Below are 12,654 nucleotides of genomic sequence, written 5' to 3'. Positions count from 1 at the left end.
ATGAAGGAGGAGGCAGCGGTAGAGGTGGCGGCGCAGGCAGCGCAGGCAGAGGACGAGAAGAAAGGCAAGATGAAGGAGGCAGCGGTAGAGATGGCAGCTGAGTCTAGTGGTAGCAATTCCGTGACAACACTGATCACTGCCTTCCAGGACCAGATCACTGCTTTGAACGTGAAGATCGCTGCTTCGGACGCGAAGATCGCTGCTTTGGAAGACGAGAACTCGGTGCTGCGGGAGAAGATCACTGCTTTGCAAAACGAGAACTCGGTGCTGCGGGAGAAGATCACCGCTTTGCAAAACAAGAACTCGGAGCTGCGGGGGCAGATCACTTCACTGAATGAGCAGATCACTGCACTGAAAAGGGAGATGCCCTCGATGCCGCCGATCTTGCTTTCGCTCAAAGCCATGTACAAGAGGAAGCTAGTGGAGTCATTCAGAGTGAAAGTAGCAGGCATGTTCCCGGATGCGGTCTGGAACGGGGACGTCCCTGATGTTGGGTGGTGGTGCGGCTTCATCCAGGACCCCACCCGCATTGCAGTTCTCTCTTCGGCATCGGGAATCGGTTTTGATGTGCCGACGCTTGCAAGGACGGGCTACGACCACCGATCAATCCGAGGAGTGGCTCCACATGGGATCACCGAAGAGCCTGAGGTCTATGCCACTTTTGTCTGTCAGTACGGTGGCACTGCGCTGGAGCAGATGAAGAAGATCTATCAGCTGGTCTTCGAGCGAGACGCTGCCGAGGATGCCGTTGAGGACGTGGAGTGCTGCCACTGTCCAGTCCATTGTCCGGCGGTGGAGTAAGTATTAATCTTCCTTTCCAAAAGTTTTATTGATTTTTCTCTTATGCAGGGCGTGAAAACGGGGACTCCTTCCAGAGGACAAGCCACACGCAGCGTCTCAAATCCTATCTTCCATAACTTCCAGCTTTGAGCTTGTTTGCCTTCCTTTTTCGTTTTTATTGATTCTTAAAATACACAACTAATCTGAAGCCAAGCAAAAGATAAAAACGCAGAAAGAAAAACGAGAATATCTATGATCTGATAGAAGTAGTAAAACAGTACTGTCTGGGCAAGTGTGAATTTTTCTTTACATACCAAGGTAGTATTGCGAGCCTGTTCACCCAACCCGGAATTGAAAATCCTGTGCACGCGTCGTTCGTGAAGTGATTGCAGTTCTTCACGATCGGGTACGAGTCGCCATTGTAATCGTTTGCGGGACGTTCTATTCCGGCACCAAGACCCAGGCACACTGACTTTTGAAAAGTAAAACCCAGGCATGTCCTCGGCTAAACACCGCTAGACGGATAGTCTTGGTGTTGAGTTTGGCCGGAAGTTTTCCATGCCGGGGACTTCTCGCTCGTCGCCCGTCACCCCGCAAACAAGGCTCAGAAGCTGCTTGTATGCCCGTGGAGATTTCATGGCCATGTCGTGTCCACACAAGGTGCAAAGAACACTCTAGAGACCTCCTTTGCTTATCTGGAACGCGGTTACGCCACGCATCAATCACTGTGACGTACACAGCGCGGTACGTGCCGCGGGCCGGTTGTAGCACGCTCTTGCTCTTCTGGAATGGAAACGAACAGATAAAGCAAAAACAATCAAGTATACTATAAACAATCCCGAGAAAAAATCACAATCAAGCCATGGCGAGCAGTGAGAGCGCCACGATCGCTGCTCCAGATCCAAGCGAGAGCGGGAAACTTATCGTTCTATAACCAGCGGAACTTTCTTGCCCAGCAACTCCACCCGACGGCGATGGAGATGGAGCGAATGCCTCGTCCTGCGGCTTGATCTCCAGCGCCATCTTGAGCCCCGACTGGCAATCGTTCCCATTGCCGCTCGTGTAGTAATGCATTCCCTGAGGCGGTACCACCTTGAACAAAGTTCTTCCATCATCTTGCCGCGTGGGGAGTCCGAGCACCGGCAAGAAGTAGGACTCGTTGCAAAGCTGGTAGCCGGGCTCCCACACTTCCACCACTGAGTGCTCCGAGGCATTGAACAAAAACCCTGGAAAAATCCCAAGATCATTCCCAGAAATGGAGAGAAAAAATCTAGAGAACTTACTGAAAGAGTCTCCGAAGTAGAAGTTTTTGTTGGCAGTCCACTGCGAGTAATTCACACCCGGAGCCCATCCTCGATCATCTCCAACCGTGTACTCTCTCGGAGTGTAAACCGGCGGAGATTGGACGCTCAACATAAACTTCTTCCCGGCCTTGCAATTGTCCTGGACCGATGAAACGTAATAGTTTTCTCCCACCCATGGCACCACCGTCTCGTTCCACGTCGTCTTCCAAGGAGCCGGGAAAATCTTGGGGAAGCGCAAATCCCACTCGCAGTTATTATAGACAGATTGTGACACCCTGAGGATGGTATCACTCGTGGACACTGTGAAAACTGCGAGAGATTTTGTTGTTTAAGTCAAGAACACACCGAAGATAGGTGTAGAAATTTTTACTTACTCAGTAAATCACCGGCGTGGAAGACTCTGCCTTGAGACCACTGCGTGAAATTCACGCCATTTGTCCAATCGCCCACATAGTAATCCGTTCCTCTGGCAGCAGCACCAAGAATGGCGATCGCGACGAAGCAGCAAGCTATCGCGAGAATTTTCATCACTCTCTCCTGACCAAGGATTGAACAAAGAGAAGTGGGATGAGTGTTCTTGCGGCTCCAGAAGAACTCGTCTCTTTATGTGACGTGGTCCTCGAATTTCAATAGCTTGTCTCTAGAAGATGACGACTGACTTGTTGTCACGGAAATTGCCACGAATAGAAGCTGTGCTTTTCTGGAACGCACAAGAAAATGTAAGAGTAAATGACTACTAGAAACTTCATACGCGGATTCACCAAACAGTCCATGGAAGACCAGCATTAATTATCTAAATATCTTAAAATGTAAAAATCCTAGCTTTAGATTTCAAAACCTTGAACATATTCCGATGATAAGCTGCATGCAAGTAGGAACAATACCTATTCAAGTACACAAGCACAATATCACCAAATTCATGTTTAAGGTCATAAGGATTTCAATATGTCTCTTAGATTAACAAAGCAACATTTTTCAAAAAGTCTCTTAGTCTTTAGAAGACTTTTTCTGTGTTTGGCTTAAAGAATGACTCAAAATGAATTCTTAAAACATGTCATCATCCCATTTTATAAATACCTACCTGTTCACTCCAAAGATAGATCACAAGCCAAAGTTTCTTTCAATCTCCTAATTTCTCATCTAACGTCAGAGCTGCTCCATGCACTGGTTAAGATTGTAGCCATACACCAATTCTACCTCCACATACAAGTGGAACTCAATGCTTTTCCTATTATTAACAATCCTGGGTTCAAGCAAGACCCCTCCAGACAATTTTGAACAACAATCCCTCTCCACAATTCAAAATTCAAATAGCAGGACTCTACCTACATCTTCTCCTCTACACCAATGCTTGTTCGCACACAATTGCAGTGCCAACACACCACACTTCAGGACTACTGCAAGAAACAGGGATTACAGTCAACATCGCTAAAACACAGCTTGAACTGCCACACCAGCTCTACAGAGGGGAAGAGATCATCCAAGTCACCAGCTACGAAGTACCTTGATCTACAACTCCACTGCAAGCGCACATCAGTGAAACAGTGTGAGGCAGCTGCTCAAATAGTTTACTACTCACTGTTTAGCACTATGTCCATGTTGTCTATTTCAGATGGGATACAAGGAAAACATTTTACTATGAGAGTCACCACATCTCTCCTTTATGGCATCACAGCTTGAGGCACTCAACGAAAGTTTCCTTCATCACAACTTCAAAACTGGATGCATAATGCTATATGAAATTCTCTGTATGACAAAAGTACAAGTATGGAAAGAAACAATGCAATTTTTCTTTACCACCTTAAAGGAATCATGTGGCAATGATCATTGACTCTATCCACCTTGATCATGAATTTCACAAAGGATGGTGGCATAGTTATGTTGCTTGGACTGCTCAACCTTAGAAGTCCTATAGTTAATACTTCTTGGGTTGGACTCGCATTTAAGGAATGGCTTGCAGGACCATATTTCACATACATCAATCCTCAACAACAGCTTGAACCTGCACTCTATCATGCAGCCACTCCAATTGCACACTAGATCCTCCTTCGATTTAGAATTGGAGCACATTCTCGACTATGCCTCTATTCCCCAGCTCTAGATTTCCCAAATTCTTCCCAAACCTCTTCGCTGGTGCACAAGCAAATTCATTTGAACGAATTTGCTGTTCATCAGTTAGATCACATCAGGTTGGTCAAATTTTGTGTTTATGTTTCTTACTTTTCCCTCTTCTTCCTTGGGTGCAGTGTGCTGTCCCAGTTCGAGCTGTTCGAAGGCCACACATGAACGTTGGAAGGCAAGATTTCTCTGGAATCCTGCTTTTGCAGATTGGACATGAGCACGTAGAGCGCCAGAGTCCAAGAGTTTCTCTGCGGCACGAGCTGCAGCATCGATGTTCTTGCCGCTGCCATGAACTTTGCAAGCGCTGATCAAGCTCTTCCACGCGAGGAAATGCGGCTGGAAGGGCATCACCAGCAGCAGACCTTCGGCCTCGGCAACCAGCCCGGCTCGTCCCGGCACATCTGCCATTGCCTGGAAGTGAATCACATGGAGAAATGCGGCCACCATAGATCGAAAGTAGTTGAGTGCCACTCGGAGCTTCCACAAGTCAGCTTTTCTCGCCTCGCCCTCCATCGCCATGCTGTCAAAAACTCATCGTGGCCATTCTGTGCGCAGCCATGGATCATCGCGTTCCACGGCACAATGCTCCGATCAGGCAACGTGGAGAAGATCTTCCCGGCCTGCAAGAGCTTCCCCCTTTGAGTGCTCGCGGCAATCCAGCTCGCTGTGTCTCTCACCAGCATGACCGCGAAGAGCTCCCGCGCTGGACGAGGGCAATTGCTCTGGATGTAGCTCCCAGCGTGTTTCACGCGACGCTATCATGCTGTGGCATTTGGTCGAACAAGATGGCATCCATCAACCTCCCGTGCAAAGCAATTGCCGCCACCATTGCCGTCTAAGCGACGAGATCGCGCTGTGGCATCCGTGCAAACATCTTCATGGCTTCTTCGAGGTGGCCGCGGTTGGAGTAGGCCAAGATCATGTCAGTCCACACCACGTCGTCGGGGATGTCGATCGAAGAGAATGCGAGCTTCTTCGAGCTGGTTTCTCTCGGCCAGTGCTGTGATATTGTCGACCACGATGCAACGTTCTTCTGTGACATGGCATCAAACGGAGACCTTGCTTCTTGCAGGCTGGACGTTGCCGCTAGCATTGCGTTCCACGAGATTAAGTTGCGGTGCGGCATTTTACTGAAAAGCTCCTTGGCTTTTTCATTATGCTCAAGCTGGGCATATGCAGTGACAAGAACAGTTCATCCCAGCTCGTTGGTTTCGGGGATTCTCATAAAACACACTTAGCGCGTATTTAACAAGAACTTTTCTTGCATACCCAGTAACCATAACAACCCAAGAAACTATGTTGTGTTCTAGCACTCCATCAAAGACCTGGCTTGCTTGATCCATATGCCCATTATGGGCATATACTGTAAGTAGAGAGTTCGAGAAAACTTCATCCCATTCTGGAACATGATCAAACAATGCTTGGCATTCCTCCAAGTTTCCACGGTTTTCACAAGCCGTCATAACAATCATCCATGCAGAAACATCCCTTGTGGCATCTGATCAAACGGCTCTTTTTCTTCCTCAAGATACCCAGTTTGGGCATAAGCGCCAAGCAGCAAGTTCCAGGAGAATCTGTTGGGCTCGTGGATGCTGATAAACACCTGCCAATGCTCGATCCGCGCTAGCACCTTCCATAGAGTTGGATGAGAAGATTTGCGAGGTTGGATTAGTGGTGGGTGCTCCCAAGGATGAGCGCGTGGCGCCTTGACGCAATTCGATGCAAGCTGTGAGAAGTTGCGCGTAGTCGTCGTCGAGCGACAATGCGCGCTGCTCTAGATCGGCCACCGTGGTGAGCCGGGGGGACAACTGTCCGACCAGCAGGACCGGGCAGCACTGACTGCCGCGTTCTAGAGGCTTGAATGAGTAAGTACCGGTGTTTTCCTGGATAGAGCTTTGATTTTTCAATGCCACTTTTTCTTCAGCTCTCTCCTATTTGAAGGCGCTTTCAAAGAACAAGCCAAACTTTGCAAAACAATCCCTGAGAGGAAACTATCGATCACAGAGCCGCCATACCAGCGCCGTCCTCGAGGGCATCGGTGGCAGGGAGCACCTTTGCAACATGGCGAGAACCGAAAACAACACCAAGCAAGCCTATGAAACAAAGAGTTCAACAAACTCTAGTATATTCGAGAGAAGTGATTTGATCTGTGAGGCCGCTTGTATTTATAGCTCGAGGCAGCATACAATGCTTGAGTGGCGCCTCTTGGGACGGCATCTCTTTGTCCTTTAAAAGTTAGTCGAGGAAGTGGTTCCGTGTTTGTCAATTCCTTTTCTCTTCTGTACTGCTGGGACATAGAACAACACACGAAGTGAAGCTGTGAATCCATACGAGTAAAGACAACATTTTTAGTTTTTTCACAGTTTATATAATATATGAACTCATGCATCACCACGCGCTAGATTTCACTGCCACTGGGAAGAACAAAAATCCAAATAAATAGTTGGATCTTAACGATCTTTAGAACAGAAATGTGTGTTTCATTTCATTTTCGATCGAGAGAGGTTATACGTGGTTGGGGTATGTAATTGCTAGACTTTGTCTTGGACAAATTTGTCTCCACTACTGCGTCATATTTCCATCTTGTTGCTTTTCCAATTTCATTGACAAAAATATATTTAATATTATATAACTTTGCAGAAAACGCACCATGTTTATCATTGACAGTCTCAGGGCACCAAACACGTGAATAGACTCCAAAACATCTTCGTTCACCTTTTCATGATTCGAGATTCGTTCCCGTGGTTCTTCGAGGCAATTCTTCAGTGGAGGCCGCCACCCTCGATGGCAGCTGTTGTCATACCCGTACCAATTGCATTGCGCGCAGCGAAATCCATCCCTCTGAAGCAGCGATGTGCCATCGCCTTGGTGATCCTCCCGACCTCCACTCCCACCGCTAGGTGTGCCTGGGCCTGGTTTTGATGCTCCAATCGAGTCTTATTGCTTGCCGATCATTGGAGCAATCGAATGGAAGTCGAGGGATTTGGAGAAGAGAGGACATTTTATATCAAGTCTTGGACAATTTATATTTTATTGCTGGAACTCATGCAATGCCATGCAGCATCGCACGATACAGAAAACACGTCATCAGTGTCTTTATTCTTGTTTCCAGACCCTTGGCACTGCAGAACGATGAAATCAAAGGCAATTACGATGCTGATTCTTGACTTGGCCTTACCCCGTGAAACTGGAGGTTTCAGTTGCGCCAGCAGCGATTGTTGCGCCAGCTCCAACCCCTCTGGCAACGGTGGCAACTGTTGTCATACCAATACCACCCCGACTGGCAGCGCTGGGCAGCAGCCTTTGCGATTCCTCCCACGTCCACGCCCATGGCCAGCATCATGACAAATATGGCGAGTGCCAAAAACAACACGAAGAAAGCCTTGTTCTCCATGCTTTGCTGCTTGTTCTATTAGAGAGAAGTGGTTTGATCTGTGAGGCAGGAGGGGCTCATATTTATAGCTCGAGCCAGCACACAATGCTAGAGAGTTGTCGTGGGACGGCATTGCTTAGTCCTTATCTAATTTGGTTCCGTGTTTGAGAATTTCTTCTCGTTTCTATAATATCTCTCCAACCCTTCAAATGAGGATCACTAAGTTCCACAAAATCGCCTGCTAAAACTTTACAAGTTCATCTTACAAGACCCTCGGCCGTGTTAAAAACTTTTGCCCAGAATCGCATGTGTGCCATATCATCAGTTGAATATGGGACGGTTGAGCGGCGGCTTCGATTTAATTAATACGACATCCAAGATTTTACAGTGTAGATTGTATATAAAGGAACGGTCCAGAAAATTTTAAATGCACGGTCTAGATTGTACAAGAATGACTACTATTCTTCTATTTGTACGAAAATACCATTCGTTTACCGTACACATTATAAGTACTTAGCTTTCAGACACTTTAATGCCCTAAAAAAGGGGGAAGTAAGCAAGCGCGAGTTTCCTCTGGTAAGCAAGCGAGCTTGAGCTGAAATACTGCGACTTTCTCTGGTAAGCTTGATCTCTGACTATGGCTCGCAAAATCTCCACGCCACCGCCCCCGCCGCCTCACCGGGAGCACGTGAGGAGGACGCCGCCGCCCAAACCATCGCCAAAGAGGGCGCCGACAACTTCATCTCCGCCACCAAAGAGGTCTCCACCGGCGCCAACCAAGAGGCACAGTCCACCAAAGCCCACAGATGGACATCACTCACCAGCAAAGCCACCACCGAGTTCTCCTGAGCATCATGGAGCTGGACATCCACCGCCGAGCTCTCCTGAGCATCATGGAGCTGGACATCCACCACCGAGCTCTCCGCCCACCAAGGAACATCCAGCAGCAGAGCCAAAGAGGCACCATGGACATCGACGAGCTGGTGATGGAGCTGCTACAGGGCCGTCACCTTCTTCTTCGCCGCCCAACAAGGCCGACACTGTAACCTGGCGACCAAGGAGGGCCGGGCCGTCATCGCCACCACCTTCGAGCATAACGTGGAACCCAAGGCCGCCATCGCCACCACCTTCGAGCATAACGTGGAACCCAAGGCCGCCATCGCCACCACCTTCGACCATAACGTGGCAACCAAGGCCCCTTGGCTTGGACACCTCTCCGCCTATGGCGTCGTCAGCACCATCTTCAGCAGCAGCAGCTGCAGCTGCATTCGTTGCATCACCTGGTGTGCTCGCGGCAGGCATCGTTATGCTCCTGCTCGCACTGGTAGCTATCGTCACTGGAGTCTGGATACTCTTGAAGAGGAGAAGGAACAAGGTGCACGGCGACATCCACCACGACGACATCCTGGTGGAGGATGGCCATGAGCCTAGCGATGGCAACAGCGGCAGCAGCAGCAACCAGCGGGAGCACCTCATTACCAAAGTGGAGCCTCGACCATCATCGCAGTTGAATGCCGGCAGGAATAAGGCGGCTGCTGACCCCCTAATTCGCGAGCTCCTGAGGCCACCAAGGCGGCTGCCACCGTCTGCTCTTCCCGCTGGTGCTCGCCACAAGTCTGCATCCGGAAACGATCCACTCTTTCGTGCTGCTGATCCAGTGCATGGCCAGCAAGGAAGCCGGGGAAACGTCATGATGGAGGATCCTCTCGTCGTCTTTCCTGCGTATGAAGTTGACGAGCAGCGAAGGCTGTTCTCAGCCACTCCGGAGGATGATCCACTCTTCTCGTCTGGTGGCTACTCTCATCATCCAGCAGGCGAGAAAATGGCTGCAAACGAGCTCCCAGTGCGCCTATCATCTCGACGCGACCGGGTTCCAGAGCAGTTTCATGGACGGGAACAAGGACGAAAGGTGGCGGATCGTTCTGGCACCGTGTTCGATCCTGGAGATGTCGCAGCACTGGCAAAGAAGCGGGCTGAGATAGAGAAACAAATGCAGAAGTTCATCATGATGGAGCCCCGCATCCGGCCTTTTTCCCACAGGTTAGTAGTCTCTGCACTTGAGCTGACAATATGGACTGATGAAGCTGAATCGATCAGGAAGCGCGATGTGGAGAACAGCCCCGAGATCACGAGCGACGAGAACCTCGTCCGGAAGTTGACAGCCAATGATCCCAAGCGGGTCAAGAGTGATTTGGAGGTGGAGCCATCTGCTCCGGGGCACGCTTCTCTGACAGGTGAAAACGCTGACCAGGTACGAGCCTTTCTGTATCCTGGTGAATTCTTCCACCTCTGAGAGAGACAGGGAACTTTACGTTTCTTCGAAGTCAATTTGTATAGATGCTACTCTTTGATTGCAGACAAAACATAAGAACAAGTAAAAAACAAATAGAATGAAGAGCGAAAGCTCGTCATTTATCTGGCCTTCTCTTCAGTCCCTTCTATGGGCTTGAGTAAGTCACAGGAAGGTCTTCCTGGCCTTTCATCGGGGTACAAAAGTTTAGGAGGAGCCATCAATCATTGATATACAATAGCCAGGATGATCACAAATTTATTTTGTTAATTTTTATTTGTGAGGGCCAAGTGTACAGTTACGATGCCGTATATTAATATTAGTGTAGTGGGATTTTGGTAGCCGTTGTTGGATTGGTTTCAATTTAGACCACTTGCTCCTATATATAAACTAAGGTTTTTGGGCTAATTAATATGCACATTTCTATATTCTCTTTCTATATTCCAAGCACTTACATTGGTGGAGGTAAGGGGCACTTTTGATTGTCCCTGAAGAGTGCTTGGATTTGGGATTTTAGTTTAGATCTAACTTTTGCATTGTTTAACTCTAGTTTTTTCCATTTCCTTTCTTTTGTTCTTTTTTTTCAAGGTTTTGGTTTAGATCTAGCTTTTTGCGTTGTCTAGATCTACCATTTCCTTCTAACTTTGGTTGTTCAATTGCAAGCACATAGCATTAAGGAATTGTACCAACTGCTTCTCTAGAGTCAAAGGAGGAGATTGCTAATCTGCCATGAAGATGAATGAAAAAAAAAGAGCAAAAGAAGAGAAATGACAAAGGAGGAGTTGTACCACGTGCCGTGAATGCCGCCATCAACTGAGTTTCTCCCAAGACAATGGCGTTGTAAGTTGTTGCTCTTGGTGCCAATCCTTGCATTCGGCCAGAGTTCTTTCGCGGGAATCCTGGTGTGAGACACAAAATCCCTAGTCCCCAAAGTAGAGCCGGAGGGGCGCCACGTGGTAGTGGCCGAAGCGAAAGCCAAACGAGCATAACACGTTTGGACTAAAAGCTCCGCCTTGAAAGGTCGAGAGCGGGAGTGGAACCCCTAACAAAGTGCTTGAGGAATGAGCACGAAGCGAGTCATAAGCGAGGCTCCAAAAAGGGACCCAAAAAGGACCAACACATGACACCTGGAAGTGTCCGAGGCAGACCCGAGTTGGAGTCCGAGATGGACCCGAAGTGGAGTCTGAGATGGACCCGAAGTGGAGTCTGAGATGGACCCGAAGTGGAGTCCGATATGGAGTCCGATATGGAGTCCAAGATGGACCCAAAGTGGAGTCTGATATGGGGTCTGAGGTGGAGTCCGAGATGGACCCGAGTTGGAGTCCGAGGTGGAGTCCGAGATGGAATCCGAGATGGACCCGAGATGGACCCGAGATGGAGTCTGAGGTGGAGTCCGAGATGGAGTCCGAGATGGACCCGAGATGGACCCAAGATGGAGTCCGAGATGGACCCGAGATGGAGTCCGAGATGGACCCGAGATGGAGTCCGAGATGGACCCGAGATGGAGTCTGAGATGGACCCGAGATGGACCCAAGATGGAGTCCGAGATGGAGTCCGAGATGGACCCGAAGTGGAGTCCGAGATGGACCCGAAGTGGAGTCCGATATGGAGTCCGATATGGAGTCCGAGATGGACCTGAAGTGAAGTCCGATATGGGGTCTGAGGTGGAGTCCGAGATGGACCAGAGTTGGAGTCCGAGGTGGAGTCCGAGATGGAATCCGAGATGGACCCGAGATGGACCCGAGATGGAGTCTGAGGTGGAGTCCGAGATGGAGTCCGAGATGGACCCGAGATGGAGTCCGAGATGGACCCGAGATGGAGTCCGAGATGGAGTCCGAGATGGACCCGAGATGGAGTCCGAGATGGACCCGAGATGGACCCAAGATGGAGTCCGAGATGGAGTCCGAGATGGAGTCCGAGATGGACCCAAGATGGAGTCCGAGATGGAGTCCGAGATGGAGTCCGAGATGGAACCGAGACCGAGACCAAGTCTGAGTCCAAAACCGGGACCGAGACCGAGTCCGAGTCCGAGTCCTTATACTAATACAGGCAGTTGGGTGAAAGCCCAAAGCGATCGTCCCCCAGGGGGGGGGGGGGGGGGCTGCGGGGGGTTCCAAAAGTATAGTAGGGAGAGTGTGGAGCCCAGTGGAGCCAGTTTGGCCTGGAAAGGCCAGTTTGGCCCAGGAAGGCCAGACCCAGTGTTGGGTGATGAGCTGACCACTGGGAAGTCCAAGACTAGAGTGAACACGGACCGACAAGCGGGGTAGCTTGGTGAAGTGTTCAAGAGCCGGCTCTAGTTCCCCCGGGATATCGACTGGCCGATGCTCCCAGTCCAAGTGTGGGTGGCACTACCTACTTGGATACCAGGCGTGGCTCAACGGAACCTCGCTCTAAGCCCATGGCTAGAGCACCCAAGGGCGGAAGGCGGGGAGAGTACCCAGGTGGCTTGCGTAAGGCCATGGTGTTCCAAAATGTTGTCCCAAAGGCCTAGACTGTGGAAAGGAAGAGTGTAGTCCTTTGGGGTAGTGACCAAGGACACAATCGTGTGGTGAGGAAGTCCCAGAGGACTGTGGGACTTAGTGGTCGGGCCTGTGGCCCTCGATCCAGTGGCAGTGTTGGCAAACACGGCCAAGGGCAGAAAGGGACTTAGTGGGGACTGACAGAGGGATATTGGGGAAGGCTATTCCCCTTGTCGGTGGGCATCCTAAGGATGCTAAAGAGTGGATCTGAGATGACCACTCACGGATGGTTTGCCTAGTCTTGGAGAGCCAAGACTGTGATGCAAG

General features: G+C 49.7%; 1 protein-coding gene and 1 long non-coding RNA gene across 2 annotated transcripts; both read right to left on the bottom strand.

Moving 5' to 3' along the window:
* Positions 1-1,583: 1,583 nt before the first annotated feature.
* On the bottom strand, positions 1,584-2,692 carry LOC9653262 (lamin-like protein). The gene is made up of 3 exons (XM_002978010.2): positions 2,459-2,692; positions 2,064-2,393; positions 1,584-2,006 (listed from the first exon to the last, which is right to left on the bottom strand). Exons 1-3 carry the CDS (start codon positions 2,610-2,612, stop codon positions 1,636-1,638), a joined length of 855 nt encoding a protein of 284 aa, XP_002978056.2. The 5' UTR covers positions 2,613-2,692; the 3' UTR covers positions 1,584-1,635.
* Positions 2,693-7,218: 4,526 nt separating this feature from the next.
* On the bottom strand, positions 7,219-7,617 carry LOC112349206. The gene is made up of 2 exons (XR_002993320.1): positions 7,384-7,617; positions 7,219-7,327 (listed from the first exon to the last, which is right to left on the bottom strand). It is a non-coding gene; the product is annotated as an uncharacterized LOC112349206 (long non-coding RNA).
* Positions 7,618-12,654: the final 5,037 nt, after the last annotated feature.

This window comes from Selaginella moellendorffii, unplaced genomic scaffold, assembly GCF_000143415.4.
Source record: "Selaginella moellendorffii unplaced genomic scaffold, v1.0 SELMOscaffold_36, whole genome shotgun sequence".
NCBI classification, from domain to species: domain Eukaryota; kingdom Viridiplantae; phylum Streptophyta; class Lycopodiopsida; order Selaginellales; family Selaginellaceae; genus Selaginella; species Selaginella moellendorffii.
Note: the sequence above shows the minus strand (reverse complement) of the source record. Positions and strands in the feature narration are given on the sequence as shown.

Coding starts and splice junctions, on each gene's coding strand:
- LOC9653262 (XM_002978010.2), bottom strand. CDS start 2,612: ATGAAAATTCTCGCGATAGCTTGCTGCTTCGTCGCGATCGCCATTCTT. Junction 2,394..2,458: donor CCACGCCGGTGATTTACTGA/GTAAGTAAAAAT, acceptor AATCTCTCGCAG/TTTTCACAGTGTCCACGAGT. Junction 2,007..2,063: donor CTACTTCGGAGACTCTTTCA/GTAAGTTCTCTA, acceptor GGATTTTTCCAG/GGTTTTTGTTCAATGCCTCG.